The 26,165-nt window shown below is 43.0% G+C and overlaps 3 protein-coding genes across 20 annotated transcripts in view; 2 read left to right on the plus strand and 1 right to left on the minus strand.

Annotated features, from left to right (window-relative positions):
• Cpsf7 (cleavage and polyadenylation specific factor 7) overlaps positions 1 to 5,328 on the plus strand; it is a 21,406-nt gene extending 16,078 nt beyond the window's left edge. For all 14 annotated transcript variants that reach the window (XM_076559671.1, XM_076559679.1, XM_006993851.4 and 11 more), the window contains one exon: positions 3,285 to 5,328. The gene's annotated coding sequence lies outside the window, so the exon portion shown is untranslated. The remainder of the gene's footprint in view (positions 1 to 3,284) is intronic.
• Positions 5,329 to 8,880: 3,552 nt separating this feature from the next.
• On the minus strand, positions 8,881 to 14,074 carry Tmem216 (transmembrane protein 216). 4 transcript variants are annotated; one of them, XM_015987346.3, is made up of 5 exons: positions 13,975 to 14,074; positions 13,320 to 13,421; positions 12,789 to 12,884; positions 10,193 to 10,394; positions 8,881 to 9,435 (listed from the first exon to the last, which is right to left on the minus strand). In XM_015987346.3, the coding sequence occupies exons 1-5, from the start codon at positions 13,985 to 13,987 to the stop codon at positions 9,420 to 9,422; spliced, it is 429 nt and encodes a 142-aa protein (XP_015842832.1). In that variant the 5' UTR covers positions 13,988 to 14,074; the 3' UTR covers positions 8,881 to 9,419. The 4 variants fall into 4 exon arrangements, with proteins under 4 accessions (XP_015842832.1, XP_015842833.1, XP_006993911.1 ...); XM_015987347.3 differs by having other exon boundaries at positions 12,789 to 12,881; positions 13,975 to 14,071; XM_006993849.4 differs by having other exon boundaries at positions 12,789 to 12,881; positions 13,961 to 14,055.
• Positions 14,075 to 14,103: 29 nt separating this feature from the next.
• Cyb561a3 (cytochrome b561 family member A3) overlaps positions 14,104 to 26,165 on the plus strand; it is a 50,050-nt gene continuing 37,988 nt past the window's right edge. For both annotated transcript variants that reach the window (XM_076559750.1, XM_042260847.2), the window contains exons 1-2: positions 14,104 to 14,592; positions 24,308 to 24,464. The gene's annotated coding sequence lies outside the window, so the exon portion shown is untranslated. The remainder of the gene's footprint in view (positions 14,593 to 24,307; positions 24,465 to 26,165) is intronic.

Genomic DNA, 26,165 nt, shown 5'->3' on the forward strand with positions numbered 1-26,165 from the left:
CCTTCAGTAAGTAGCAGCATCACCTCTTCTGAGCTAGCACAATTGAAGACTTACTTGAAATCCAAAACAACCAGGGCTGGGTGTTGTGATCAAACTTATAATGCTGGTACTCAGGAAGCCTAGATAGAAGAACCACAAGTTCAAGGGCAGCCAGGGCTACGTAGCAGGACCTAGTGGGGGGAGCCATCACCTCCCATTATGTAGTATGTGTTCTTTGGAAATGGATAGGATAAGAGTGACCTGGGAGAGCCAGAGTAACATATGCCTTTAATCCCAGCCCTCAGGAGGCAGCAGCAGGCAGATCTCTTGAGTTGTGGAGGCCAGCCTGGTCCACAGAGTGAGTTCCAGTACAGCCAGAGCGACACAGAGAAACTGTCTTGAAAAACTAAAACAAAGTGATTAGGAAGGGAGCTGTTAATTGGTCTGTACAAAGCAGCAGTTGTAGTCTTAACCCACATTCAGTGTACTTAACAGACTATATGACTGTATATGAACATTCCTGCTGCCTTTGCTCCTTTAACAACCTTTTGACAGTGAAATTGCCAGAAAGATTTATTGATCTACCTGAAAGTCCTCTTTTGGTAGTTAAAGAAAAACATTTATTTGACTGGTACAGGCCTGTGATGAAGTGAGGAAAGCTCACTCTTGGGTAAGTTTTCCACGTCACTTCTTTTCCTGTTCCCCTAACTTACATGCACAAGTGAATCAGACACTTTAAAAAGAGAGAAAAATCATCTGTAATTTTCATGGTAGTCTGAATTCTATCTTCATTTGCTAAATTGTAGCTTAGAAGGGTTTCATGTTGGGGATGTGATGTTCAGGTCTCTCTGTAAAGAACTTAATCCTCCATGCTATTTGAAAAGCTTTCACAGCATCTTTCCTTCAAAAGATAGTTGTGTTTCTATGCTGTGAACATGTGTTCCTTGATCAGGAAAGGTATGTTTTGTTCAGAGACATCAATGGAACAGCAACATCCTCTTCTGTTCCCAGGAGGGGGCCCCAGCTCTGGGGCTTGCAACTGATGGGCCAACTAAAGTGATGGATATTTGACTTCTGTCTGCATTCAGGCACTACTGCCAGCACCAGTTCCCTTGACAAACCAGTTACCCTCTGCATCTCATTCTGTAGGGACACTTCACAAAAAAATGTCTTTTCTTCAGGACATGCATGTGTATGCTTTGGAGTTTGAGGATGTTCTAAGTGGTCTGTGTCTTCAATTCACTATAACTATTGTCCATTATTTTAGGGTGTTTCTTACTTGAAATAGAATCATTCTCACTTCATCCATAACCTCCTGATCCATTGAAAACTGGGCTTTCTGTTCAAGTTTGAACAGAAATTGGCTTAAAGATTCAGCCAATTCTGATGGTACATGCCTGTAATGCCAGCACTTGGAGGACTAAGGTGTCACCTTAAAGATGTCACCATTTTGGTTAGTCTTAATCTGCTTCAAAAGAAAACAGATAATTGAGGATCATAATTTCAAAGCAACCTAAGCTCTACACAGCAGGACCCTGTCTGGAGAAAACAACATTCAGGATCCTGAATTTTAAGAAACAAAGAAGGCACTAAGAGCTTTAGTTTTTCTTTATAGAAAAAAGGACAAATAATTGCACATATGTTTAGAGATGTCAGCAAGAAGAAGATGATACAGATTCTGAGTAACAGGCTACAATAGTGCCAGCCCAGGGTTAGAAGGATGAGGCAGCATGCAGATGTCTTTTGTGTGTATATGTCTTTTTGGCTGGCTCTTATGAGATTTGTGAGGCTTCTTTGTAGCTAGAGTTTTCCTGCCTGCCCACAGTCAGGACAAATCTTTGTCACCCGCCAGGCCCACAGCCACTCAGACCCAACCAAGAAAACACAGAGACTTATATTGCTTACAAACTATATGGCCGTGGCAGGCTTCTTGCTAACAGTTCTTACAGCTTAAATTAATCCATTTCCATAAATCTATACCTTGCCACGTGGCTGGTGGCTTGCCGGCGTCTTCACATGCTGCTGGTCATGGCGGCGGCTGGCAGTGTCTCTCTGCCTCAGCCTTCCGATTCCCAGCATTCTCCTCTCTCCTTGTCCCACCTACTTCCTGCCTGGCCACTGGCCAATCAGTGTTTTATTTATTGACCAATCAGAACAATTTGACATACAGACCATCCCACAGCACTTCTTTACAAAGTTATTTATATAAAGGGTAAGCATTTGTGTATGGCTGCAATTCTAGGTTCAATTTAGTAAACTGAATTTACTAAATTTATTGAATTTAATTCTCCCCTTTCCTTCTGACTGTTGCTTCTGTTTTTATCATCAAGTGACCATACTACCATCTGCACGTTTTGGGTTGGCTAGGGATCTTAAGATTAGCAATGTGGCAAGTGGCCTAGCAGACTCTTCTGTTGGGTGTAAAGGTTCTGAACAGGCTGTCATATATTTTTGGTGATGACTTCTACTGTTTTCTTCTTCCATCTCTGTGTTAGTTCTGGCTTGGCCAAGTCATTCCTAGTTAATGTTCCTGTACTTTTGGGTCTCATCACAACTGTTATCTGGGAAAAGTCTTAAAATCACTTGCATTTTATTCAGTACAGCCTGAAAAGGCTCTGTTGCTGTGTGTCTGTGTGCACACACATAAGCATAATGTTTGGAATCTGTATTTTGGTTTGGTTTGTAGCTTTTGGTTGGGGTGTATGAATGTGTATGCTTTTTGGTTTTGAAGTCTGTTCTTACCAGGGCTGCTTTAAAAGAAAACAGATATTGAGGAGTTTGCTAAAGGAGTGCTTCCTGCTGGTGCCTCTGGGTGTTTTGGGAATTGGTGGATTGGGTTGTATACACACTTTTTTTCTTACTGTTATTTCTCCCTTTTCCTTTTCTCTCTTTTATTTTCTTCCCCTTAAGGTAAGCTATGACTTGCTCATAGTGGACTTTCTGAAGCTGTGTTTCCTTGCAGCAACTTTTCTTGAAATGTTAATTCCCAGCCTTTCCCTGATAAAATATTCTCAAACTGCTTTCAGAGACTTCATTCTATTGTCCATGTTTTCCTCTTAACCTTAAAGATGTCACCATTTTGGTTAGTCTTAATCTCTATTCATTGTGTTCTCTCCATCCATTTCCTCACATTACTCGATGCCAGACAGTCCACTTTATTCTACTTTGCTAAGCTTGCATTCTCTTCCTACATTCTGAGTTAGGTTGTGATTTCAGGAAATGCCAGTGTGTCTCATATAAGCCCTTACTGATAAGAGAGTGGCCTCTAACTGGTGTTTTCTTCTCTTCTGGTGCTTTCATTGCAGGAGTCTGGGTGGAAGCAAATTGTTTTTAATGGACTTGCATCTCCTCACCTTGATCAGGACTAAAGGACGGAGGCCGCTCCACCCCTTTCCCCTCTTCCAAACCCCTAACTTCCTCCAGGCAATACCCTCTGCCCTACAGGATTGAAGATGGCTTGGCAGCCCTCCCAATCCCACACCTCCTGTTTGCCAGGGGGGAAGAACCTAAAGACTTGATGGGGTAGAGAATGGGGGCAGACAGGAGGACAGCAACATGTCCAGCCCCTAGTCTCCATAGAGAATGGTGCTTTGTCCAAGGAAACCTGAGTTTCTGATTCCCCAGGAGCAGTCAATGGTGAGGTTACTGAGAAAACTTCCTTCCCAGAGAAAATGGATCCTCTTTGTGGGATCTTAGGAGAGTGACTGGGTGTGCCAAAAATGCCCAGGGTTGTGCCCTCGGTACTAGATTTGGTGGGGGCAAGAGGGTCCAAACCCTGCTAACATACCACTTCTTTGTTCAACTCCTTTACCTTCCTAGCCCTTTGAGGAGGGACCATGAGAACAGAAACTACCTTGTGACAAGCTGCTGTTCTGGGTTTTCTCTTCTCACGTATTGACGGTTTATTTCCCTGGCCTTCTAGAGGGCTGACTCCTTTTGACTCCTTGCTATCTAACTCCTCAGTGGACTTGCCCCTCAGAAGCAAAACCCAGGAGGTTCCTTTCTCCTGGAGGCCTAGCCAAGCCAGTTACCACCATTTGCTGCTTCAGGCTCGGTTGTCTGTTGCAATAACCAGCTCTTAGGTGTTCCCTCTCCCTGAGGCTTTCCATTTAACATGGAATCCTTCCCCCAAGAAGGCTGCTTCCTTGTTTTAGAGGAAGGTATTGCCTTTGGGACATAGGGATGTCATGGGACCTCAGTAATGAGGACCCCTAGTTAATTAAGTACCAGGAGTGTGGGGAAGGAAGCAATTTGAGCAGGATGTGGCCTACTTGCATGGGCTCTTCTTTTTCAGGTTTGATGTAAGCATGGGCTTGCATCCCCACGGTACATACTTTGACTTATTGTGGGATAACTCAGCACTAGTAGGCAGATAAAGTCACAAATGTGGTGTTTTGTTGGGTTTTTTTTTTTTTTATCCTTTGACTATAATACTTCCCCTCACTTGGCCTGGAGGTGCTTCCTGCCTTTGACAAAGAGCAGAGAAGAAATGGAGCCTGACTTAAGTGAACTCAGCTCAGAGTTCTAAGGGCCAGCACACTCATGGCTGTTTTCTGCACAGGCAAATGGAATTGCTTTTCTCAGCATCCAGATTGTGATAGGTTGCTCCTGCAGGAGGCAGCCACAGTCCTGGAGTTCCATAGGGGATGTTCCTTCTGCATGCATCTGCAGGGTCTATGACATCTAATGTGAAAAGAGACGTGGCATGTGAGATGAGACTTGGTGTGTGAGGCATAGGGTCATTGGAGACCCATCAGACTCAGGAGAGAGACTGAATTGGATCCTTCCTCTCTTCCCAACACACTTCTAATAGACCCCTTCAATCACTGAGGGAGCATCCCCAGGGTTGGAGAAGCACATTCCCTTGGGACAGAGGCTACAAGTTGTAGCTTATCTTCCTGTCCTCCAAGCCAATCCCTATTCCACTTCAGAACATGACACCCTGCCCAATTGGCCAAGTGTTAAGTGATGTGCTTATTCTTGAAAGCAACTTGGGGTGTCTTTTTAAAATGTAGAGAAAACCAAGTAAAGTGACAGTTAAGGAAAAACTATATAGAATATCAGAAAAGCTGTTTACCCGGAGAATTATTTTCTCCCCATTTTTGTTTATTTTTACTCAATGACAGAATTTTTAGTTTTATTCCTCATAGCAAAAGGAGAAAAAAAAAAGAATCCCAGCCCTCAAAAGGTCAAGGCCCCATCCCCTTGTTGTCAGTGATTTGTTTGTCTTTCTGATAGGTTGAAAATTGTGTAATAAACTTGATGACGATGTCAATCTTTTATACTGCATTGTATTTTTTTCCTTTTGTAACAAAATATTTTTAAATAATAAATGGGGTGTGAGCTGTTTACGGATTCTGCATTGAATAGATTTGTTGAGGTGTCTGGGGCATGGGTGTGGACTGATGCAGATACTGTGTGATGTAGGGAAACTTCAGGTTCTTCACTAACTTGGTGATGGGCAGTCGTTTGTCCACAGTTGTAGCTGACATGGTGAGCCCCCTAGACATAAAATTTGAACCTTTACTTGTGCCTCTCATGGTTTGTCCTTTCCCTGAGTTAAAGAGAGCTTCCAAGTCATCCTGACCATCACGTTCTCCAGTCTTACTGGCAGATTGGGTTTCCTGTCCTGTGGAGTTCTGGTGGTATCCAGTTTGAAATGAACACCTGGGTGCTAGTACTTAGGTCCTCCATCTGCTTAACCATAGGCAAGCAATATGTCCTCAGTCTCTCATCAAAACGAGAATAATTGCTGTTCTGCCTTCGTATTAAAGATGTGTTAGGAATCACATAATGAATGTGTTTTGTGAACAGAGTTACCATCTAACTATGAGAAGTAGAAACTAGAAAGCTTAGAAGTACTGAGGGATTTCCAGAAGAGCTCTCCTTTTAAAGCAGCACAGATAAAGGCCCACTGGCAAAGTCGTCATATCTTAACAATTGACTGTTTGGACAAATATGACAAGAGGGGTTAAGTACTGAAATGCGGGTGTTGAGCTGGTCCCTAAAACTTAGTATCTAAGCCTGAATGGAGGAATTAGATTCAGAATCCATAAAAGTCAGGAATGCATCCATAAAGTCACTTGGATTGTTTTGTGTGTTTGGGTTTTGTTTTTTGTTTTTTTTACATGCACATATTAGTGTATGTGTGTCTGTCTGCCTGTCTTCATACACATAGGCCTATGTCTAGAGGTCAGGACAACTTGCAAACTTTGTTCTCTTTTACCATATGGTTCCTGGGAAAACAAGCTCTGGTCAGGCTTGCCACCTTAACTCACTGAACCATCACACCAACCCTTTTGTTTTTTAAGACAGTGTCTTTTATCTTAGGCTGACAATGAACTCTTGATCCTTACGCTTCATCTCCCAAAATGCTGGGATTATATAGGTATACCACCATGCTCAGTTACGTCACTTTTCTTAAGTGAAGTAAGAATAGGCTTACATGACAGAAAGATAAACTGCAGACCAGATGATACTGTGTACTGCTATTGGGCTAGCTTTTCTAGTGCCTCACTATTGAGATGTGTATTTTCACATTGGGGTCAATGGTCATGTGCATGTCAGTTACCATCCATCTATTTAACATTCAGCCATGTGCTTTTTATGCCCTCAGACTTTGTACTGTCTCAGAACATAGGTGTCTCCAGGTCTGTAAAGTAGCTTGCCTCACTCTTACAAGCACAGCTTTTAGTCACGTTAACTCCCTAGGCCAGATAATTTCAGCACTGAAAGGAATGAAGCCGGAAGATAGTTTAAGGTCATGCTGGACTAAGTAGAGAATCTCTGTCTCAAAAAAAAAATGAAGTCAATTCAGGCCAGATAGAGTGGTATACCTATAATCCCAGCACTCGGGAGTTTGAAACAGGAGGATCATTTGAAACTACCTGTAAACATGAGACATCCCCCCCATCTTTAAAAAAAAAATGTAAAAACATGTATTGATTATAGTGTTTGCTTCATGATCACAGTAAAATGCTGTGGTCTACCGAAAAGCTAGAGCTCAGTCTTGAGATGGGGGCCCAGGCTAGTCTCAAAGCTGTGACCCTCTTACCCCTGCTTCCAAAGTGGTTGGGACTAAGGTATACCACCACATCCAGTCACTGCCTTGGTTTCTCTTGTACATGACTATTCAAGTGGCTCCAGCAGCATGAAGAACAAGGAGCTACCCATGGGAACCAGTGGACTAAGTTTCCACATAAGTATGAATTGAAATGATGTCCTAATCAGCATGTTCAGCCATTAAAACTCATCCTCAGTGGCACTGTGGGTATACACCACTGGCCCTAGCTGGGTCTCTATTTATAGTTCACTTTGTACATACTGACTTGTAAGACAGGCTTAGAGTTCCATGGGTGCTTTTACTTCTCACCTCTAAACCTGCAAAATGGATGAGTACAGTCTCAAAGGCCCTTCTGAGGCACTTGAGAGATGGCTCTGTAGTTAAGAGCACTGGCTGTTCTTTTAGAGGACTGGGATTCAATTCTCAGCACCCACAGAACAACTTAAAACTAAGCTGTAACTCCCAGTTCCAGGGGATCTGATTCCTTCACTCCAGTGCACATAAAGTTAAATTATTTAAAATATATTTTAAAAAAATTTTTTAGAAAGTCCTTCTGAATTTTAACAATTAGGTGTAAAAGCCACTTCCACTTAGCTGATCTTTGTTCATTTGTGCTCCTGAAAAGGGGGCTGAAACCAGTGAACATCTAAATGAGATCTGGAAGTCACGGAGAATGGGTTCCTCTCTATTCTATGGCACTAACCAAAGCAAAGCTAGAGAAAGCAAGTGTGAGAAGCAGAAAGTTAATGTTCAATGAGACAGGAGATAGAAACCCCAGGGAAGGGCCCATTAGACATTTTTGTTATTTTTTGTGGTTGAACTTTCATCATAGACTCAAGGATAACTAGGAGGCAAGGGCACAGAGAAGAGAAAACAAAGTCATCAGTGCTTTGGGCTCCACAGCCCACAGAATGACAGCCTTAAGAAAGTTAAGAAAGGGGGCTGGAAAGATGGCTCAGAGGTTAAGAGCACTGGCTGCTCTTCCAAGAGGTTCTGAGTTCAATTCCCAGCTACCACATGGTGGCTCACTACCATCAATAATAAGATCTGGTGCCCTCTTCTGGCATGCAGGCAGAACACTGTATACATAATAAATAAATCTTTTTAAAAAGAAGTTAAGGGGCTGGAGAGATGGCTCAGTAGTTAAGAGCACTGGCTGCTCTTTCAGAGGAGATGGGTTCAATTCCCAGCACCCACATAGCAGCTCCCAACTGTGACTCCAGTTCCAGGGGATCTGACCTTCACACCAATGCACATAAAATGAGTTTAAATAAAACATTAATAAAAGAAAGTTAAGGGGAAAAGAAACAGGCTTAAAAGGCAACATAAGAAAACAAAAATCTTCCAGGATCTGTCTGACACAGAAGATTGACCTCAAGGCTTCCTACAGTGGACTCTTTCACAACTCCTGGTAGCTTCCTGGAATAAAATACATGGCCATATTCAGCACTGACTAGTAAATGTTCCTTTTCAGCTAATTCAAGGAAAAAGGTTTTGGTCAGTTTTAGAATATATTTCTTGTAATTTCTAATTATACGTGGCCTATGCTGGAAAGAACTGAGACAAGCAAACCTGGGGCACAGTGGAACATTGACCCAGTCTTTTGCCACTGACAGACTTAAAGAAGACAGACAACATGGCAATGCCTGTTGGGATTCAGGTTGCAACTTGGGTATGGGGAGGGGGGTAAAGATCAGTGGGACACTTTCATCACTATCTTTGTGTCGCAGTTGACCACTAAACAGCCTCAGAACACACTGCTGGGACAGCCTCTGCCCTGCCTTAGAAGAGATGAAACTTAAACCAGGTATCATATAGAAAAGACAACCAGCCCCACATGAGAAAATAATTTTTATTATAAAACCATGTTTTCTTCATGATCATAATAGAAAAATACTATGAACTACTAAAAGGGTTCTGGCTCTCCATCTCTGAGCATGGAGGGTGGAGGATATTTGAATCAGCCCAGGAGCCCATCATCATGACTTTTCGTGCTCATGCAGGACAGATGTGGTACATGTAGAGGGTGCTGTGGCTCAGGTCCTACTGGAAGCCCAACAAGCCTAGATGGTCCACACCAGGACCTCTGGCCATGATGACCAAGGAAGAAAACTTGAGGTCAGTAGGAAGCTGTTAGACCAAGATGGGGACAGCCTTGCCCTTCCCTACCACAAAATGTCAGTGTCTCCTGCTGATGGTCCTGGTTTAAAGACGATGCCACTGACCTCAGGTAGGTGCTCAAGGCCCAAATGTCTGCTGAGGAAAAACCACACCACCTTCCCAGGCCAACTTGACCTACCCTCTTCACAAGTGTGGCTGAAGTACCAGAAGGATATGTGTTGTTACCCTTATGGGTACCAGCTGGAGTTCTTGTACTTCAGATCTTGTCCATACTAAAGGCAGAAAGAAAGAAACTGTTAAAAGACCAGTGAGTGGGGCTGGAGAGATGGCTCAGCAGTTAAGAGCAATGGCTGCTCTTTCAGAGGACCCAGGCTCAATTCCAAGCTCACAACTGTCTGTAACTCAAGTTGCAGTGGATTTGAATCCCTCACACAGACATACATGCAGGCAAAACACCAATGCACATAAAATAAAAAATAATTACTTAAAAAAAAAAAAGACCATTGAGTAACAACTATTAGCTTGAACTCTGTATATTTCAAGCCTCTTAACTCCAAAGAAACAGAAGACTATCTTCCTTAAAAAAGAAACTTTTGGGACTGGAAAGATAGTTGCGTGGTAAAAGTATTTGCCACCCAAGCATGAAGACCAGCACCATGGATGGAGAAATGAGATTTCTGGGGTAAGCTGGTTAGCTTGGCTAGCTGGACTAGCCAAGTCGGAGAGCTTTGGATTCAAGTGAAAGACTCTCCAGTATATAAGGTGGAAAGTGATTGATGAAGACATCTGATATCACCCTCTGGTCTGCACATGCACACATACACACACACACCTACCTACCTGGACATTTGTGTATACACAGGTGAACCATACATATGCAGCCCGCACACATACAACCTTCCTACCTACTGGAAGTAAGGAAAGCATTCCCATAGACACCCCCTCAAATCCAGTTTTCTACACTTTTCAGGCCTTTAAAGAGCAATGCATCCATCCCTGAGTGGGGAACCCAGGCCTCAGCAGTAATACCTGGAGAAGGTGGCCAATGTGAGCATCTCAAGCAGCAGCTCTGAGCCACAAAAGAAGAGCAAGATGCTGTTCATGATAGCTTCCAGGCGAAGGACATAGGTCTGCAGCAGCAGGTAATAGGAAGCCATCATGGCAGACGGGAAGGTCAAGGCCACACTAATGCCAAGGGGCATCTTTCGCTGGCAGAGGTTTCCCTTTGTACCTGTAAAACACAGCCCCCAGAGTCACCTCCAAGTGGTGACTGCTTTCCCTGGCAGTCTGTTTTTTTTCTCCTCAGGAGGAGTCTGGATGTGACAGATAGGAGTGTCATATTTAAAGGTGAAGTCCCACTGAACTAAAACTTTGAAGCTTCAGGACGTTACGTGACTGAAGTAATTTACTCCAGAGGCCCTGTTTCCATTCTGACTCAACCCAGGGAACAAGGGGATTCTGCATTTTAAAAAAAAATGGAGCCGGGCGGTGGTGGCACATGCCTTTAATCCCAGCACTCGGAGGCAGAGCCAGGCGGATCTCTGTGAGTTCGAGGCCAGCCTGGGCTACCAAGTGAGTTCCAGGAAAGGCACAAAGCTATACAGAGAAACCCTGTCTCGAAAAACCAAATAAAATAAATAAATAAATAAATAAATAAATAAATAAATAAATAAATAAATGGGGGGAAGCACAGACAGGTGTGGGTCTGTGGTGATATACTGTGTGCCCTAATAAATTTGCCTGAAGATCAGAGAACAGAACAAGCCATTAGATTAAACATAGACACCAGGCAGTGACACCTTTAATCCTAGCACTTGGGAGGTGGAGATCCATCTGGACCTCTGTGAGTTCAAAGCCACCCACATGAGATTGACTCATTCTAGGAGAGAAGCCAGGCAGTAGTGCACACACCTTTGATCCCAGCACTAAGAAGGAAGTGATATGGTGGATGGAGAAAGGTATAAAAGGTGTGAGGAGACAGGAACTCAAGCCTTTTCGGCTGAGGAACCCTTTCAGCTGAAGCCCTTTTGGCTGGAGCTCTTTCAGGCTGAGGACTTGGTGAGGTAAGAGGTGGTGGCTGTGGCTTGTTCTGCTTCTCTGATCTTTCAACTTTCATCCTGATATCTGGCTCTGGGTTTTTATTAAAAGACCATTTTAACATTCGAACAACATGATCTCTTGAGTTTGAGGCCAGCCTGGTCTATATTGAGAGTCTAGGACAGCCAAGGCTAAAGTGTCAGAGTTGAGAGTTCAAGATCATCCTGGTCTCCTTGATTCAAAAAAATCAAAAGTAAAGTGTGTGTGTGTGTATAACATATATGCATTTGTAACCATATGTATATATACAACAACTTATAAAAATTATATATGTAAAATGTGTCTACAATGTATGTGTGTATACATACACTAAAAACTTTTCAACTAACATAGAAAATAATGTAAGAAAATATAGAAAATGCATTAAAATATCTGTTACTTGGGGCTGGTAAAATGGATGGCTCAGAGGTTAAGAGCCCTTGCTGATTTTCCTGAGGACCTAGGTTCAATTCCCAGCACCCACATGGCAGCTCAGTAGTCTGGAACTCCATTTCCAAAGGATCTGATACCCTCTTCTTTTTTCCTTTTAATTCTTACTTGTGTGTTTATGTGTTCACAAAGGCCAGAAGACAACATTGGATCCTGGAGTTGGAGTTACACACAGTTGTGTGTTGCCTGATGCTGGGAACCAAACTGGGGTCCTGCAAAAGCAGTAAGCCATCTCTCTAGCCTGACACCTTTTTCTGACCTCTGTAGGCACCAGGCAAAACATTCATACACGTAAAATAATTTTTTAATTAAAAAAAAAGTGTGTTCCAAAAGCCAAATATGGATACTGTAGGTTGTTGCTATTGCCAATGTAATATGTGAAAAAAAAAAAAAAAATGTTGCCTTGTTTCAACTTGCTTTTCTTTACTGACTTGGAGCACATTAGCAAGTTTTGTCTTTTTTTGATACAGGATCTCATTATGCAGCCCTGACTGGCCTGGGACTCACTATGTGGTCTTGAATGCCCAGCGAGCCCCTTGCCTCTGCCTGGGAGTACTGGAATTAAAGGCATGTACCACCATGCTCACCTTGGCAAGGTTTTTGATCCTCTACAGTGACTTAGGTGAAGTGACTGTTAGTATCCCTTTACCATTTCCCCTCTTGAGTTTGTATTTGAACCTGTTTTCAGAGGTGATACATTCTAAGTAATAAGGGGTTTTGCTCTGTTTCTGGGGCTTAAAAACTTCTACAGAAATCCTTGTTTAGAGAAGTAGAGGGAATCTTAGAGCTCTTTAGGTATGCTTTACTTTCCCAAACAAAGCAAGAAGTAAGAACTCTTGTAGCAGTCAGGCAACTGGAAAGGAATGATCGAAGATCAAATGCTACTGCCGTCCTCCAGCCCCACTCAGTAACACACAGGTAAATCTTGACCTAAAATATGAAGCAGTAGCTTAAAGCTTCAGGGAAGAAGTAATGGGATATATATTACCAGATCCAACCTCTGATAGTGAGTCTAGGTTATGTTCTTTGTCTTGTTAATCAAGTTACAGGCTCCAGCATGTCTCATAAGGAATGGAAATATTTTCTGGACAAAACTTACCAAAAAACAGTCTTATTACTTCAACGCCAAGATAAAGGAACAGCATCACCACATCCAGGACTAGGTTGGCTGTTGGGTATGGCAGCAAGAGACCTGCTGGTGGAAAAGCCAGAGTCTGCAAACGCCACCGAACAGTCCCCACAAGGACTGCCACACACCCAGGAACAACATGGACACTAGCCTTAGCTTCCCATGAACCAGCTATCGAGGTGTGGGTTGTTCCAGCTGCGGGCTTTTTTACTAAGTGTGGGGGTTCTACGCCACCAAATGGCTGAATTATAATGGTACACAGATCTGAATATTTCATCAAAGAGAGATGGGGAAGAGTCAGGATGGAGAAGCCCACATTTCCCAAACTCAAGAAATTTCCTACAGAATCATTCTAAAGCCATCACTTGGAGAGACTTCTGCCTTGCAGTGAAAAGAGATGCTGCAGGGGCCAGAAAAGAATGAAAGGTTCTTGGTGGGAGTTGGTGCTCAACTAAAGTGGTTAAGGGCTGTTGGGGCAGAGGCAGTCAAGACCAGCCTTACCTTTATACAGGAAAATAAGGAGCTCCAGAAGGAAATAGGTCGCATAGTACCACCCATTCAGAAAGAACAGGACTTCCAGAGGTGTTGAGGACAACCTTTTATCTGAAAAAAGCAACACAAAGAATGGGCAGAAGGGCAGCTGGAGTTCTACTCCCTGTATGGTTCTGTGTAATCGGAAGAAAACACAAGGTCATGGTGAATGAGGGAGAAACTTCTGATTGCTTTTGAAGTGGGAGTATTGATGTGAAGGGGTGGCCTTCACCTCCTTGCCCAGGAATTACTTTCAGGTCGCCTTTTCTGGCAATTTAGCTATCATCACAGCTGAGAGGCACCTCAGAGATCCAACCCTGTCACTACTGAAGGGGAAATTGGGGCGCAGAACCAACAGCGTGTCTGTCCAAGGCTAGAGGATTCATAACTAAACAGTCCCAGAATAGGGCCAGCCCGGGATTTTTAAGGGTACAGTATCCGAGTTCTACACAGGCGGGCACTCGGGGTGGTCAGGGCAACGCAAGCCCCACTCGGACAAATGAAGAGTGAGACCCCCAACTTTTAAGAATGGGGTATTAGGTCGAGCTCTGGAGAGCACAGAGGTGGAGGGCCTGGCAGGTATCGATGGGACAGGGGGCAGAGACACACACCTCCGGAGTCTCACCTCGCGGCGCCATGTTCAGTCCCCATGGAAACTGCGTACGCGGCAGCTCCGGGAGCAAATGTGGCGGGGCCGGAAGCGCCGCTCTGCCTATCCGTGCCACTCTATGATCATCGCACCGGCTGCGCACGCGCGCGGAAGAGCATTCGCCGTCAACTGCCCGCTGTGGTCTGCGGGAGGATGACGGTTTTGTACGAAGCCAGAGAGTCCAGAAGACCCAAGCAGCTCTCGAACTCTCTTCCCCGCGCCCTGGCGTTGGGCCTGAGTGGCCGGGTCGGGTAGTGTGGTCGGAGGATCGGCCCTGGGCCCACCATTCTTCTTTCCCACTGCTTTGTGAAAAAGAAACGCCTTATGGCACTGCCCTGCACTAGGCTTGCCCGGGGGCGATTGGCGTAACAAGATACTGCTGGAGAAACCAGAACCGTCAGAATGCCCTTTCTAGAAGTACAAGGAAAAACAGTGGTACTATAACGTGATCCTCCTGCGACCCAAAAAGTGCTAGGGTGTTGAGAGACTGCATACACCCAGGCGGGAATTGAGAGGCATTTCCAACAAGCTGAGTATGAACCCTGGTTGCGGATTGAAGCTGCAAGAGCATGTTGCAGGCGCGGGAGTGGAAGAGTAAGGTTTCTGAAGGGATTCAGGTTGACTCAGCCGGCAAGCTTTAAAGTGTAGCAGGCAGGCAACGAATAACTGGGGAGTAACTAACTTGAAATGAAAGTGCTACACCCCTAGCTAGTAGGAGCGTGGGTAAAGATGGTAATTGTTATTCTCCTCGCCTGGGGAGAGAAATTTTATGTAGAAAGCCTCCCTCCGCTGCTCCTCACCTCCACCTCTGCTCTTCAGGCTCCTTCACCCCTGTTTTTGCCTTCCACTGGCATATTGTTTTTGTTGTGGTTTGGTTAGACAGGTCTCCCTATGTAGGCCAGGCAGGCCTCAAATCCTCCTGCTTTTGCTTCCCGCCCAGTACTGGGATTATAGGTGGGTACCACAATGCTCTGGCTGGTCTTAACTGGAACCTTGAAGGTCTAACAAGGGCCAGGGCAAGCTGAGGCCATGGAAAGGAGCTCTGCCTGTACCCCATCTGCACTGCCCTTATACACACTCCTGCTCTGGGCCTTAGATGAAGGGAAGGTGGCCGGTTGTTTTGTTGTTGTTGTTGTTTTAAGGGTGAATTTTTTTTTCTTTTTTAAAAATATTTATTTATTATGTATACAGTATTCTGCCTGCATGACAGAAGAGGGCACCAGGTCTAATTATAGATGGTTGCGAGCCACCATGTGGTTGCTAGGAATTGAACTCAGGACCTTTGGAAGAGTAGCCAGTGCTCTTAACCTCTGAGCCATCTCTCCAGCCCCGGCCAGTTGTTTTTTTGTTTGTAAATAGAGGGTCTTAAATCACCCAGTCAGTACATACATCTACGTGTGGTGTACACATACATCTCTTTCATGCTACAGTGAAAAGTTCACCCATTGTCAACAGAGATTATATAGTCCATAGCTTTCCTATCTCCTGGCTCCTTAAGAAAAATGATGCTGTTCCATGTCAAAGGATGCCATAACTCCATGGGTGCCAAAAGGGGACACTGAGACTGAGTCAGTAAACAGCAGGAAGCTCAGAATAGCAGCCTGGTCTGCTGCCCCCAAGTCAGTGAGCATGATACAGTAGCCCAGATAACGACACACACAGCAGGTTTGCCGGGGCTGAGGAAACCAGGGCCAAAGACTCAGCGTTCTTCTTAAACATTATTGATTGATTGATTCATTCATTCATTCAAATCGTTGCATTTTCTGGGCTCTAATCCAACAGTCCCCACAGAACTGTATCTCTAGTCTTTCAGTACTTTTCTTTAGTAAGCCACAAATAAAGCTGAGCCCCAACCTCTACAGAGGAACAAAATTTTACTATAGTTACATAGTTAGTTGACCTACTTAATTGCCCTGTGTACTCATTATTAAGACCTTTCAGGGCCATGTACCATTGGTTAGAAATACAAAGACCCATGACAGATTCAGTCCAGTATTCACTGACCTTGCTAAACTAACACATTGTTGCTGTGGGCTATCTTTCTGTGTGCTGTGAATATGTGTTGCTCTGATTCGTTGATAAATAAAGCTTCATTGGCCTATGGCAAGGCAGCTTAGAGGCAGGTGGGAAATCTAGGCAGATATAGGGAGAAAAGAAAGGAGAGGAGGGAGAGACGTAAGCCTCCTCCCGAAGGAGCAGCAAGATTCCAGCAAACAGGTAATGCCACAGCCTCATGCCAACTTATAGATTACTAGAAATGGCTTAAGTTATAGTAGCTAGCTAGCAAGAAGCCTGCCACAGGCCACACAATTGGTAATTAATATTAAGCCTCTGAATGATTAGTTTATAAACAGCTATGGGAACTCAGGACTTCAGGGCTGGGCAAGACCAGAGAAAACTTCCGTCTACACATTGTGATAGCAATTCTTTTTTTTTTTTTTTTTTTTTTTTTCCTTTTCTTTTTTGTTTTTTTTGAGACAGGGTTTCTCTGTGTAGCCCTGGCTGCCCTGGAAGTCACTCTGTAGACCACGCTGGCCTCGAACTCAGAGATCTGCCTCTGCCTCCGCCTCCAGAGTTCTGGGATTAAAGGTGTGCACCACCACCACTGCCCAGTGTGATGGCTATTTTTGGTTGTCAACTTGACTACATCTAGAATTAACTAAAACCCAAAGGCCATGAGGGACATTTTTTTTCTTCATTAAATCAATTGAAGTGAGAAGACCCACTTTTCCCCCCTTTTTGTTACTTTTTTAAAAAGATTTATTTATTATATATACAGTGTTCTGCCTGCATGCCAGAAAAGGGCACTAGATATCATTATAGATGGTTGTGAGCCACCGTGTGGTTGCTGGGAATAGAACTCAAGGCTTCTGGAAGAGCAGCCAATGCTCTTAACCTCTGAGCCATCTCATCAGCCCACTTATTTTATTTTTTGAGATTATAATATAATTACATCATTTTTCCCTTTTCCCCTTCCAAACCTTCCTATATACCCTTCCTTGCTCTCTCTCAAATCCATGGCTTCTTTTTTCATGCATAAATGTACATGCATATACATATATATTCCTAATTACAACCTGCTCAATCTGCATAATTTCATTTGTTCTTTCCAGGGCTGACAATTCTGTATGGGATAACTAATTGGTGTGCTCTTCCATGAGGAAGGTTATTTCTTCCACTTTTTTTTCCTTTAAACAACTTTTAAATTTAAATATATTTTGATCATATTCTTCCCCTCCCCCAAGTCTTTCCAGATCCTCTCCCTGCCCACCCACCTAACTTTAAGTTCTTTCTCAGAAAACAATCAAAAACGAAATACAACAGCAACACCTCAAACCAAGAAGACAAAATAAAACAACACCCAAACAGAAAAAAAAAAATACCAAACTGTAACCAAATAAAAGCACGCACACAAAAAACTGTGGAGTTCATTATATGTTGGTCAACTGCTGCTGAACATGTGGCCTGTCCTGGAGTGGTTGATATACCCAGTGTCACTCTATTGAAGCAAATGGATTTTACCTCTCCCAGCAGATAGGACAGTTCAGTTATTAGCCTTCATTCTGGTTAGGTTTTTCATTCAATCCTTCATTTATTTTTAAAATAAAATAACAAAACTATCACATCAAAGTTGGACAAAACAAACCAACAAAGGAAAGGAACCCAAGGGAAAACACAAGAATCAGAGACCCACTTGTTTGCGTGCTCAGGAGTCCCATGAAAACACTGAGCTGGAAGCCGTGTATACTCAGAGGACCTGGTGCAGACCCAGGCAGGCCCTGTGCTTGCTGCTGCAGTCTGTGAATTCACAGGAGCTTTGCTCAGTTGATTTACAGAGTCCTGTTTTCTTGGTGTCCTCCATCCCCTCTGGCTCTTACATTCTCTCCACCTCCTCTTCCTTGGGGGTTCTCTGAGCTCTGAAAGGGAGGAGGGATTTGATGGAGACATCTCATTTAGGGCTGAGTGTTCCAAGGTCTTTCACTTCCTGTGTAATGTCTGGCTGTGGGTCTCTGTTTCCCATCTGCTGCATCATCTCTGATGATGGCTGAACAAGGCACTAATCTATGAGTATAGCAAAATATCATTAGGTGTTGTTTTATCACTACATTTGTTTTTCTTTAGATCAGTACTATTTGGTTTTACCCTAGGGCACTGGGCTGTCTCAGGTTATTGGTCACCCAAACAGTGTCAGGTATGAGTTCCATCTTATGCAGTAGGTCTTAAGTCAAACCAGTTATTGGTTGGTTACTCCCAAGAGATTTGTGCCACTATTGCCCTAGCCTATCTTGCAGGTAGTATACCATTGTAGATAAAGGTTTTGTGGCTGGCTTGGTGTTTGTTTCTTTTTTGATAGCATGCGGAATACCTTCCTGTACCAAAGACACTGGAACATAGGGATGAAGGCTCTATGTAGGCACCAGCTCCACACCTCCATTGTTCAATGCATTGTATAGGTGTTATCTACAGCACTTTTGATAGAATGGTCATTTTTGCTATGTTAACCCTACCAATCCATAACCATGAGAGATCTTTCCATCTGCTGATATCTTCTTCAATTTCTTACTTCAGTGACTGGAGGTTTTTGTCATACATATCTTACTTAGTTAGACATATCCCAATATATTTTATATTACTTGAGGCTATTGTGGAAGGTGTTGTTTCCCTGATTTCTTTCTCAGACTATTTGTCATTTGTATGTAAGAGGGCTCCTGATTTTTGTGAGTTAATTTTGTATCCAGCTACTATGCTGAAAGTGTTTATCAGCTATAGAAGCTTCCTCGTGGAATTCTTTGGGTCACTTAAGTATACTATCATACCTTCTGCAAATAAAGATACTTTGACTTCTTCCTTTCCAAATTGCATACCATTGATCTTCTTCACTTGTCTTATTGCTCTAGCTAAGACTTCAAGTGCTATATTGAATAGGCATAGAGAAATGAACAACCTTAACTTGTTCCTGATTCTAGTGCAATTGCTTTGAGCTTTTCTTCATGTAAGTAGCTGTGGGCTTGCAATAAATTGCCTTTATTGAAGTATGCCCCTTGTATTTCTACTCTCTCCACGACTTTTATCATGAAGTGCTGTTGGATTTTAAAGGTCTTTTTTGCATCTAATGAGATGATCATACAGTTGTGGTCTTTCAGTTTCTTTATATAGTGGATTACATTTATTGATTTACATACATTGACCCATCCCTGCATCTTTGGGATGAAGCCTTCTTGATCAGAGTGAATGGTCTTTTTGATGTGTTCTTGGATTTGGTTTGCAAGTATTTTATTTTACTTTGGTTTGTTGTTGTTGTTGTTGTTGTTGTTGTTGTTGTTGTTGAGACAGGGTTTCTTTTTATAGTCTGGCTGTGTTAGAACTCATTTTGTAGACCAGGCTGGCCTCGAACTCAGAGATCAGTCTGCTTCTGCCTCCCAAGTGTTGGGATTAAAGTGTGCACCCAGATGCTTGGCTAGTTTGCAAGTTATGTTGTTGAGTATTTTTTGCATCTATGTTCATAAAGGAAATTGATCTGTAATTCTCTTTCTTTGTTGGGTCTTTATGTGGTTTGGGTATCAGGGTAACTATGGACTCAAAGTGAATTGAGCAATGTTCCTTCTGTTTCTATTTTGTGGCATAATTTGAGGGGTACTGATGTTAACTCTTCTTTGAAAGTCTGGTAGAATTCTGTACTAAAACCATCTGGCTCTGGGCTTTTTTTGGTTGGGAGACTTTTAATGACTGCTTCCATTTCATTAGGGGTTATAGGTCTATTTAAATTGCTTATTTGATCTGATCTTGATTTAACTCGGTAAATGGTATGTATCAAGAAAATCATCCATTTCTTTTAGATTTTCCAATTTGGTGGAGTACAGGTTTTTAAAATGTCATTATGATTCTCTGAATTTCCTCAGTGTCTGTTGTTATGTCCCCATTTTCATTTCTGATTTTAATTTGGATCTTTTCTCTCTACCTTTTAGTTATTTGGATAAGGGTTGGTCAATCTTAGTCAATCTTACTGGTTTTCTCCAAGAACCAACTGTTTCATTGGTTCTTTGTATTTTGTTTGTTTGTTTTATTTTATTGGTTTCAGCCCTGAGTTTGATTATTTGTTGCTGAATACTATTTGGGGGTATGATTTCTTCTTTTTGTTCTAGAATTTTCAGGTGAGCTGTTGCTAGTATGAGATGTCTCCAATTTTTTAATATAAGCACTTAGTGCTATGAACTTGCCTCTTAGAACAGCCTGCATTGTGTCCCATAAATTTGTGTATGTCATGTATTCATTTTCATTCAATTCTAGAAAGTCTTTGATTTCTTTATTTCTGTCTTGACCCATTTTTCATTCGATAGAAAGTTGTTCAGTTTCCATGAGTTTGTAAACCTTTTGTTGTGTCTATTGTTGTTAATATTCAGCTTTAACTTATGGTGGTCAGATAGGATGAAGGGTATTATTTTGATTTTCTTGTATCTATTGAGACTTGCTTTGTGTCTGAGTATGGGGTCAATTTTGGAGAAAGTTCCATAAGGTTCTGAGAAGAAGGTATATTCTTTTGTTTTTGGATGAAATGTTCTGTAAATATGTCAGATTCATTTGGTTTATAAATAACCTCAGTTCGCTCCAGCATTTCTCTGTTTAGTTTTTGTCTAGATGACCTGTCTATTGGCAAGAGCAGAGTATTGAAGTTTCCCACTATCAGTGTGTAAGGGTTAATATGTGATTTAAGCTATAGTAGTATTTCTTTTGCAACTTGAGTGGCCTTGTGTTTGGGTGTTGGGGAATATTCCTTTATACTGTGTGAAGATATGCCACTATGACTGGTTTAGTAAAAAGCTAAACAGCCCATTGCTAGGCAGGAGGTATAGCAGGGACTTTTAGAAAGAGAGAACTTTGGGAAGGTGGGATTGCCAGCTGGACATAGAGGAAACCATACATGCAGGAAGAGAGGTAAAAGTCATGAGACATTCAACAGCATGTAGATTAATAGAAATGGGTTAATTTGTCAGGCGGTAGTGGTGCACTTGGGAGGCAGAGGCAGGTGAATCTCTGTGAGTTCAAGGCCAGCCTAGGCTACAGAGCAAGTTCCAGGACAGGCTCCAAAGCTCCAGAGAAACTCTGTCTCAAAAAAGCAAACAAACAAAAAGAAATGGGTTAATTTAAATTATAAGAGCTAGTTAGAAACAAGCCTGAGCTAAGGCTGAGCTTTCATGATTAGTAAGTTTCCATGTCATTTTTTTGTGAGCTGTCGGCCCAAAGAAAAATCCATTTATGTTTGGGACATAGATATTAAGAGTGAATTGTCATCTTGGTGGATTTTCCTTTGATGAGTATGTAGTGTCCTTCCCCATCTCTTCTGATTAGTTTTGACTTGAAGTCTATTTTGTCAGATATTAAAGTGGCTACACCAGCTTGTTTCTTAGGTCCATTTGCTTAAAATATATTTTTTCCAACGCTTTACCTTGCGGTGATGCCTATCCTTGATATAATGGTATGTCTCTTGGAAACAGCAGGATAGATCCTGTTTTCATATCCCCTCTGTTGTCTGTGTCTTTTTATTGGGGAATTGAGACCGTTGATGAGTGTTGGTTCCTATTTTTTTGTTGGTGGTGGTGGTGGTGGTGGTGATGGTGGTGGTGGTAATAGGTGTGTGTGTGCTCGCTCACTCACTTGCACTCACGTTCACTTCTCTTCTTTGACTTTGTTGGTCTGGGATTATTGATTCCTTGTGTTTACTTGGATGTAGTTAACCTCTTTAGTTTACTTTCTAGCACCTTCTGTAGGGCTGGATTTTTAGATATTGCTTACATTTGACTTTATCGTGGACTGTCTTATTTTCTTCATCTATGTTGATTGAAGTCTGAGCTGGCATCTGCAGTCTCTTAAGAGTCTGCAGCACATCTGTCCAGGCCCTTCTAGCTTTTTAGAGTCTCCTTTGAGAGGTCAGGTGTAATTCTAAAAGTCTGCTTTTATATGTTTCTTGTTCTTTTCCCCTTGCAGCTTTTAATGTTCTTTCTCTGTTTTGTATATTCCGTGCTTTGATTATGTATGTGCTAAGGGGACTTTCTTTTCTGGTCAAGTCTATTTGGTGTTATGTATGCTCCTCGTACTGTGATAGGCATCCCTTTCTTTGGGTTAGGGACATTTTCTATGATTTTATTGAGAATATCTTCTGAGACTTTGACCTATGTTTATTCTCCTTCTTCTATTCCTATTATTCTTAGATTTGGTCTTTTCGGAGTGACCCAGATTTCCTGGGTGTCTGTGTCTGGCATTGTTTAGATTTAACATTTTCTATGACCAATGTATCCATTTCTTCTGTTGTGTCTTCAGTGCCTGAGATTCTTACATCTCTTCTTGTATTCTGCTGACGAAGCTTGCCTCTTTGGTTCCTATTTGAGTTCCTAAATTTTTCATTTCCAGATTTCCCTCAGTTTGGGTTTTCTTTATTGATTCTATTTCCACTTTCAGGTCTTGAAGAGTTTTATTCATTTCCTTCTACTACTTGTTTTTTTCATAGATTTCATTAAGGGATTATCCGTTTTCTCTTTAAGGACCCCTGTCATATTCATAAAGGCTGTTTAAGGGTTTTTATTTGTGCTTCAGCCCTGTTGGCATATGTCAGGGCCTGCTGTGCTAGGGTTGCCGGGTTCTTGTTGAGACATACTGTCCTGTTACTGTGTTTTTACTCTGGTATCTAGGCATTTGGTATTGGGAAGATTGTAATTCTAGGTGCTGATATCTGGTCTTGTTTTGTTTGGTGTGTGTTTTGTTCCTTGGTTCTATTTCTGTTCTCCCTCTTAGCTTAGGAGAGTGTGGTGGCTGTGTGTTGCCTGTAGGAAAATCTTCTGGGGTCCTGATAGGTGTGGGCATTGGGGGTTCAGGTAAAATGTGCTTCTGGGTATTGGGACCTGAGACTTAGGAATGGGGATGGGCTGGGGGCAGTGAAGGGGCTTTAAAGAGGGAGGAAATCAGGGTGTTCCACCAGGATCTGCTGGTTAGTTCCCCGGGAAAGAGGACAGAGTGAAGAGAGGCCACAGCAGAAGACCTGCTATAGAGCTGGGGATGAGACTGAGGGATTGGTGGAAGGATGGAGGGAGAGGCGAAGATCTCCAGTTAGCCTACTTGCTTCCCTGGTCAGAGTGGCCTGTAGGTTCCCAAGGAGTGCCTGCTGGAGTTGGGGGCTGGGACAGAGCAGTGAGTGGGGGAAGGAATTCTGGAGGGGAAGACCTGTGTGATCCCCTGGAGGTGGGTGCAGGAGGGGAAGGGAGGCGGCAGTAGGTGTTCTGCTGCAGATCTAGGGGTGAGGCTGGGGACCTGGACTTGGAGGAGCAGAGAGAGGTGAAGATCTGCAATTAGCTTAACTGCTTCTCTGCCCAGCAGGCCTGCTGGGAAGACCCACTTCTGATCTAGGTTTTTGAGGGGGGAAGATGTACCTTTCATCTGAACCCCACCTATATAAAGGGAGTGAAAGAAGGAAGCTTGCCCTCCGCCTGCTCGCTCTTGATCTCACCAGAACTTCCATTCCTTCGCTGATATTAGAGTCTACCTCTTCAGGATTCCGGTGTACACTGGAAACCAGCTAAGACAGCCAGCCTTGTGGACTGAACCACTGCTAGGTTCTTGAACTTTCTGTTAGTAAACACCCATTGTTGGACTAGCTGGATCACAGCCTGTAAACCATTCAAATAGATCCCATATAGACAGACATTCATTCTGTAAGTTCTCTTCCTCTAGAGAACCTTGACTAATACACCTATTATTTTAAATAAGTTTTAGTAGATTTTTGTTGTTGTTTTTGAAACAGGCTTTCCTATAACCCAGACTGGCCTTGAACTTGCTATGTAGCTAAAGAGGGCTGTGAACTCCCAATCTTCCTGCCTCCACCTCCTTAGGGATTGGATAACAGGAGCATACCAGTCAACTCTTGATTTTTAAAAATATTTTACATTGTTGTGTGTGTGTGTGTGTGTGTGTGTGTGTGTGTGTGTGTGTGTGTGTGTGTGTGTGTGTTAGGGGGTGACAAGGTCTGTGCTTTTTCCTAGTAAACCACTGAAACCAGGTGTGGTCTTGAGGACTACTGACATAGATATGGTATCTCTTTTTTAAAGATTTATTTATTTATCATGTATACAATATTCTGTCTGCATGTATGCCTACACGCCAGAAGAGGGCGCCAGATCTCATTACAGATGGTTGTGAGCCACCATGCAGTTGTTAGAAATTGAACTCAGGACCTTTGGAAAAGCAGCCAGTGCTCTTAACCTCTGAGCCATCTCTCCAGCCCCATATGTTGTCTTTTTCAAGGTTTGTTTGTTTTTTATAGTATGTACCTGAGTGTCTTCGCCTTTGTGTATATGTACCATGTGCGGTGCCTGAGGAAGCCAGACGAGGACACTGGATATTCAGGAACAGGAGTTACAGATGTTCCTGAGCTTCCATGTGGGTGTTGAAAACCAAATCCTGGTCCTCAGAAGGAGCAGGTGAGTGTTGTGAGCCGTCTCTCTGGCCTGATTCATTCTTCTGTGTCTATGGCTGGATTTCACTGACTGATGTTTCCTTCAGATCTTACGTTCATGAAAGAAACTGGTCTGTAATTTTACTTTCTTGTAAAGACATTGTCAAATTGGGTATTAAGGTTAAGTTACCTTCATAAAATGACACAAAGCTAAGAATGTAGCTCAGTGACACCGTGCTTGCCTAGCATATGTAAGGCCCTGGGTCTGATCCTCAGCCACAAAAAAAGCATGGGGCAAAGGAGGGAAAGAGGAAGGAGAAGGAGAAGGAGGAGAAGGACGAGGAGAAGGAGGAGGAGAAGAGAGGAAAACGAAGGAGCAGCAGCAGCATTGCTTGGCATGATGATGCATACGTGTAATCTCAGTACTCAGGAGGCTGAGGTGGGATGATCGGACATTAAGGCTGTCCTGGACTGTATAGCAAGACTCTGTCTAAAATGAACAAATAAGGGGCTGGAGAGAGAGCTAGGAAGTTAAGAGCCCTTGCTACTCTCCCAGAGGACTGAAGTCGGGTGGCTCACATCCACATGTAGACACATACACCTATGCATAATTAAAAATAACAATAAAGATAAATCTTTAAAAAATAAAATGAAGCAGAAGTTTCTTTTTCTAGTCTCTGGAAGAGATTAAGAGATTGGGTGTCATTTTTTCCTCAAATATTTGTGAAATTTCACTGATAAAGCTAAATCTGGAATTTTCTTTTTTGTGTGTGAACATCTCTAAATTCTTTTAGTGTATTTAAGACAGTTTCGATCTTCTACTTCTTGAGTAAGGTTGGGATACTCTTGTTTTTGCAAGAGGTTCCCATTCTTTGAAATGAAATTCCAAACATCACGGTTGTGAAGTTTTTCACACATTCATCATGCTCCTTATTATCTGTAATAGCCACAGGGACATCCCCTTTTCCTTCCTGGTACCGTTTGTGTTTGGGGATTGTTTTGTCTTGCTCTGAGGCACTCAGAACTGAACTTGAGACTCGTGAGGCTCCTCTGAATCCTGGCAGGGTAGCCCCATCTTGCAGCAAGCTGCCATTTAACTTTCCCAAGTTCCAGAGGGCAGCAAAGCGGCCAGCCTTCCCACTGTTGGACAGTGTTTCCTGAGAGCAGCAGAATCCCAGACAGCAAGTAGGATGGATACGCACAGACTTTCCCAGTTCTGGTTTGGTCTGTGCCTTTTCTCTGAGCCTGCGGTCACCCCCAGCACTTAACACTAGGTAGCGCTCTCAACCTAAATTTGCAGCCATCTGCTGCACTGTTTTTCTTTAAAAAAAAACGTTGTTTGTCCATGCATCCTGTGTGTGTGTGTGTGTGTGTGTGTGTGTGTGTGTGTGTGTGTGTGTGTGAGAGAGAGAGAGAGAGAGAGAGAGAGAGAGAGCAGATGGGTGTGTGCCCATGCCACCACTAGAATGTGGAGACTAGAGGACAACTTTGAGGAGTCATTTCTGTCCCTCATGTGGTCCTGGAGATCAAACTCAGTTGCTCAGCCATCTCACCAGTATATATGTATAAGCATTTAGAGCCATAGAAAAACGGGACTTTCTGGGCCGGCAAGACGGCTCAGTGAGTAAAGGCTTTTGTCACCAATCCTGATACCTGAGTTCAGTCCCCAAGACCTGATGGTGAAAGGAGAGAATCAGCTCCCTAAAGTTGTCCTCTGATGACCACA

This window comes from Peromyscus maniculatus, chromosome 1, assembly GCF_049852395.1.
Source record: "Peromyscus maniculatus bairdii isolate BWxNUB_F1_BW_parent chromosome 1, HU_Pman_BW_mat_3.1, whole genome shotgun sequence".
NCBI lineage: Eukaryota > Metazoa > Chordata > Mammalia > Rodentia > Cricetidae > Peromyscus > Peromyscus maniculatus.

Coding starts and splice junctions, on each gene's coding strand:
- Tmem216 (XM_015987346.3), bottom strand. Junction 12,885..13,319: donor CCTTATTTTCCTGTATAAAG/GTAAGGCTGGTC, acceptor CTTTTCCACCAG/CAGGTCTCTTGCTGCCATAC. Junction 10,395..12,788: donor AGTAATAAGACTGTTTTTTG/GTAAGTTTTGTC, acceptor TGTGTTTTACAG/GTACAAAGGGAAACCTCTGC.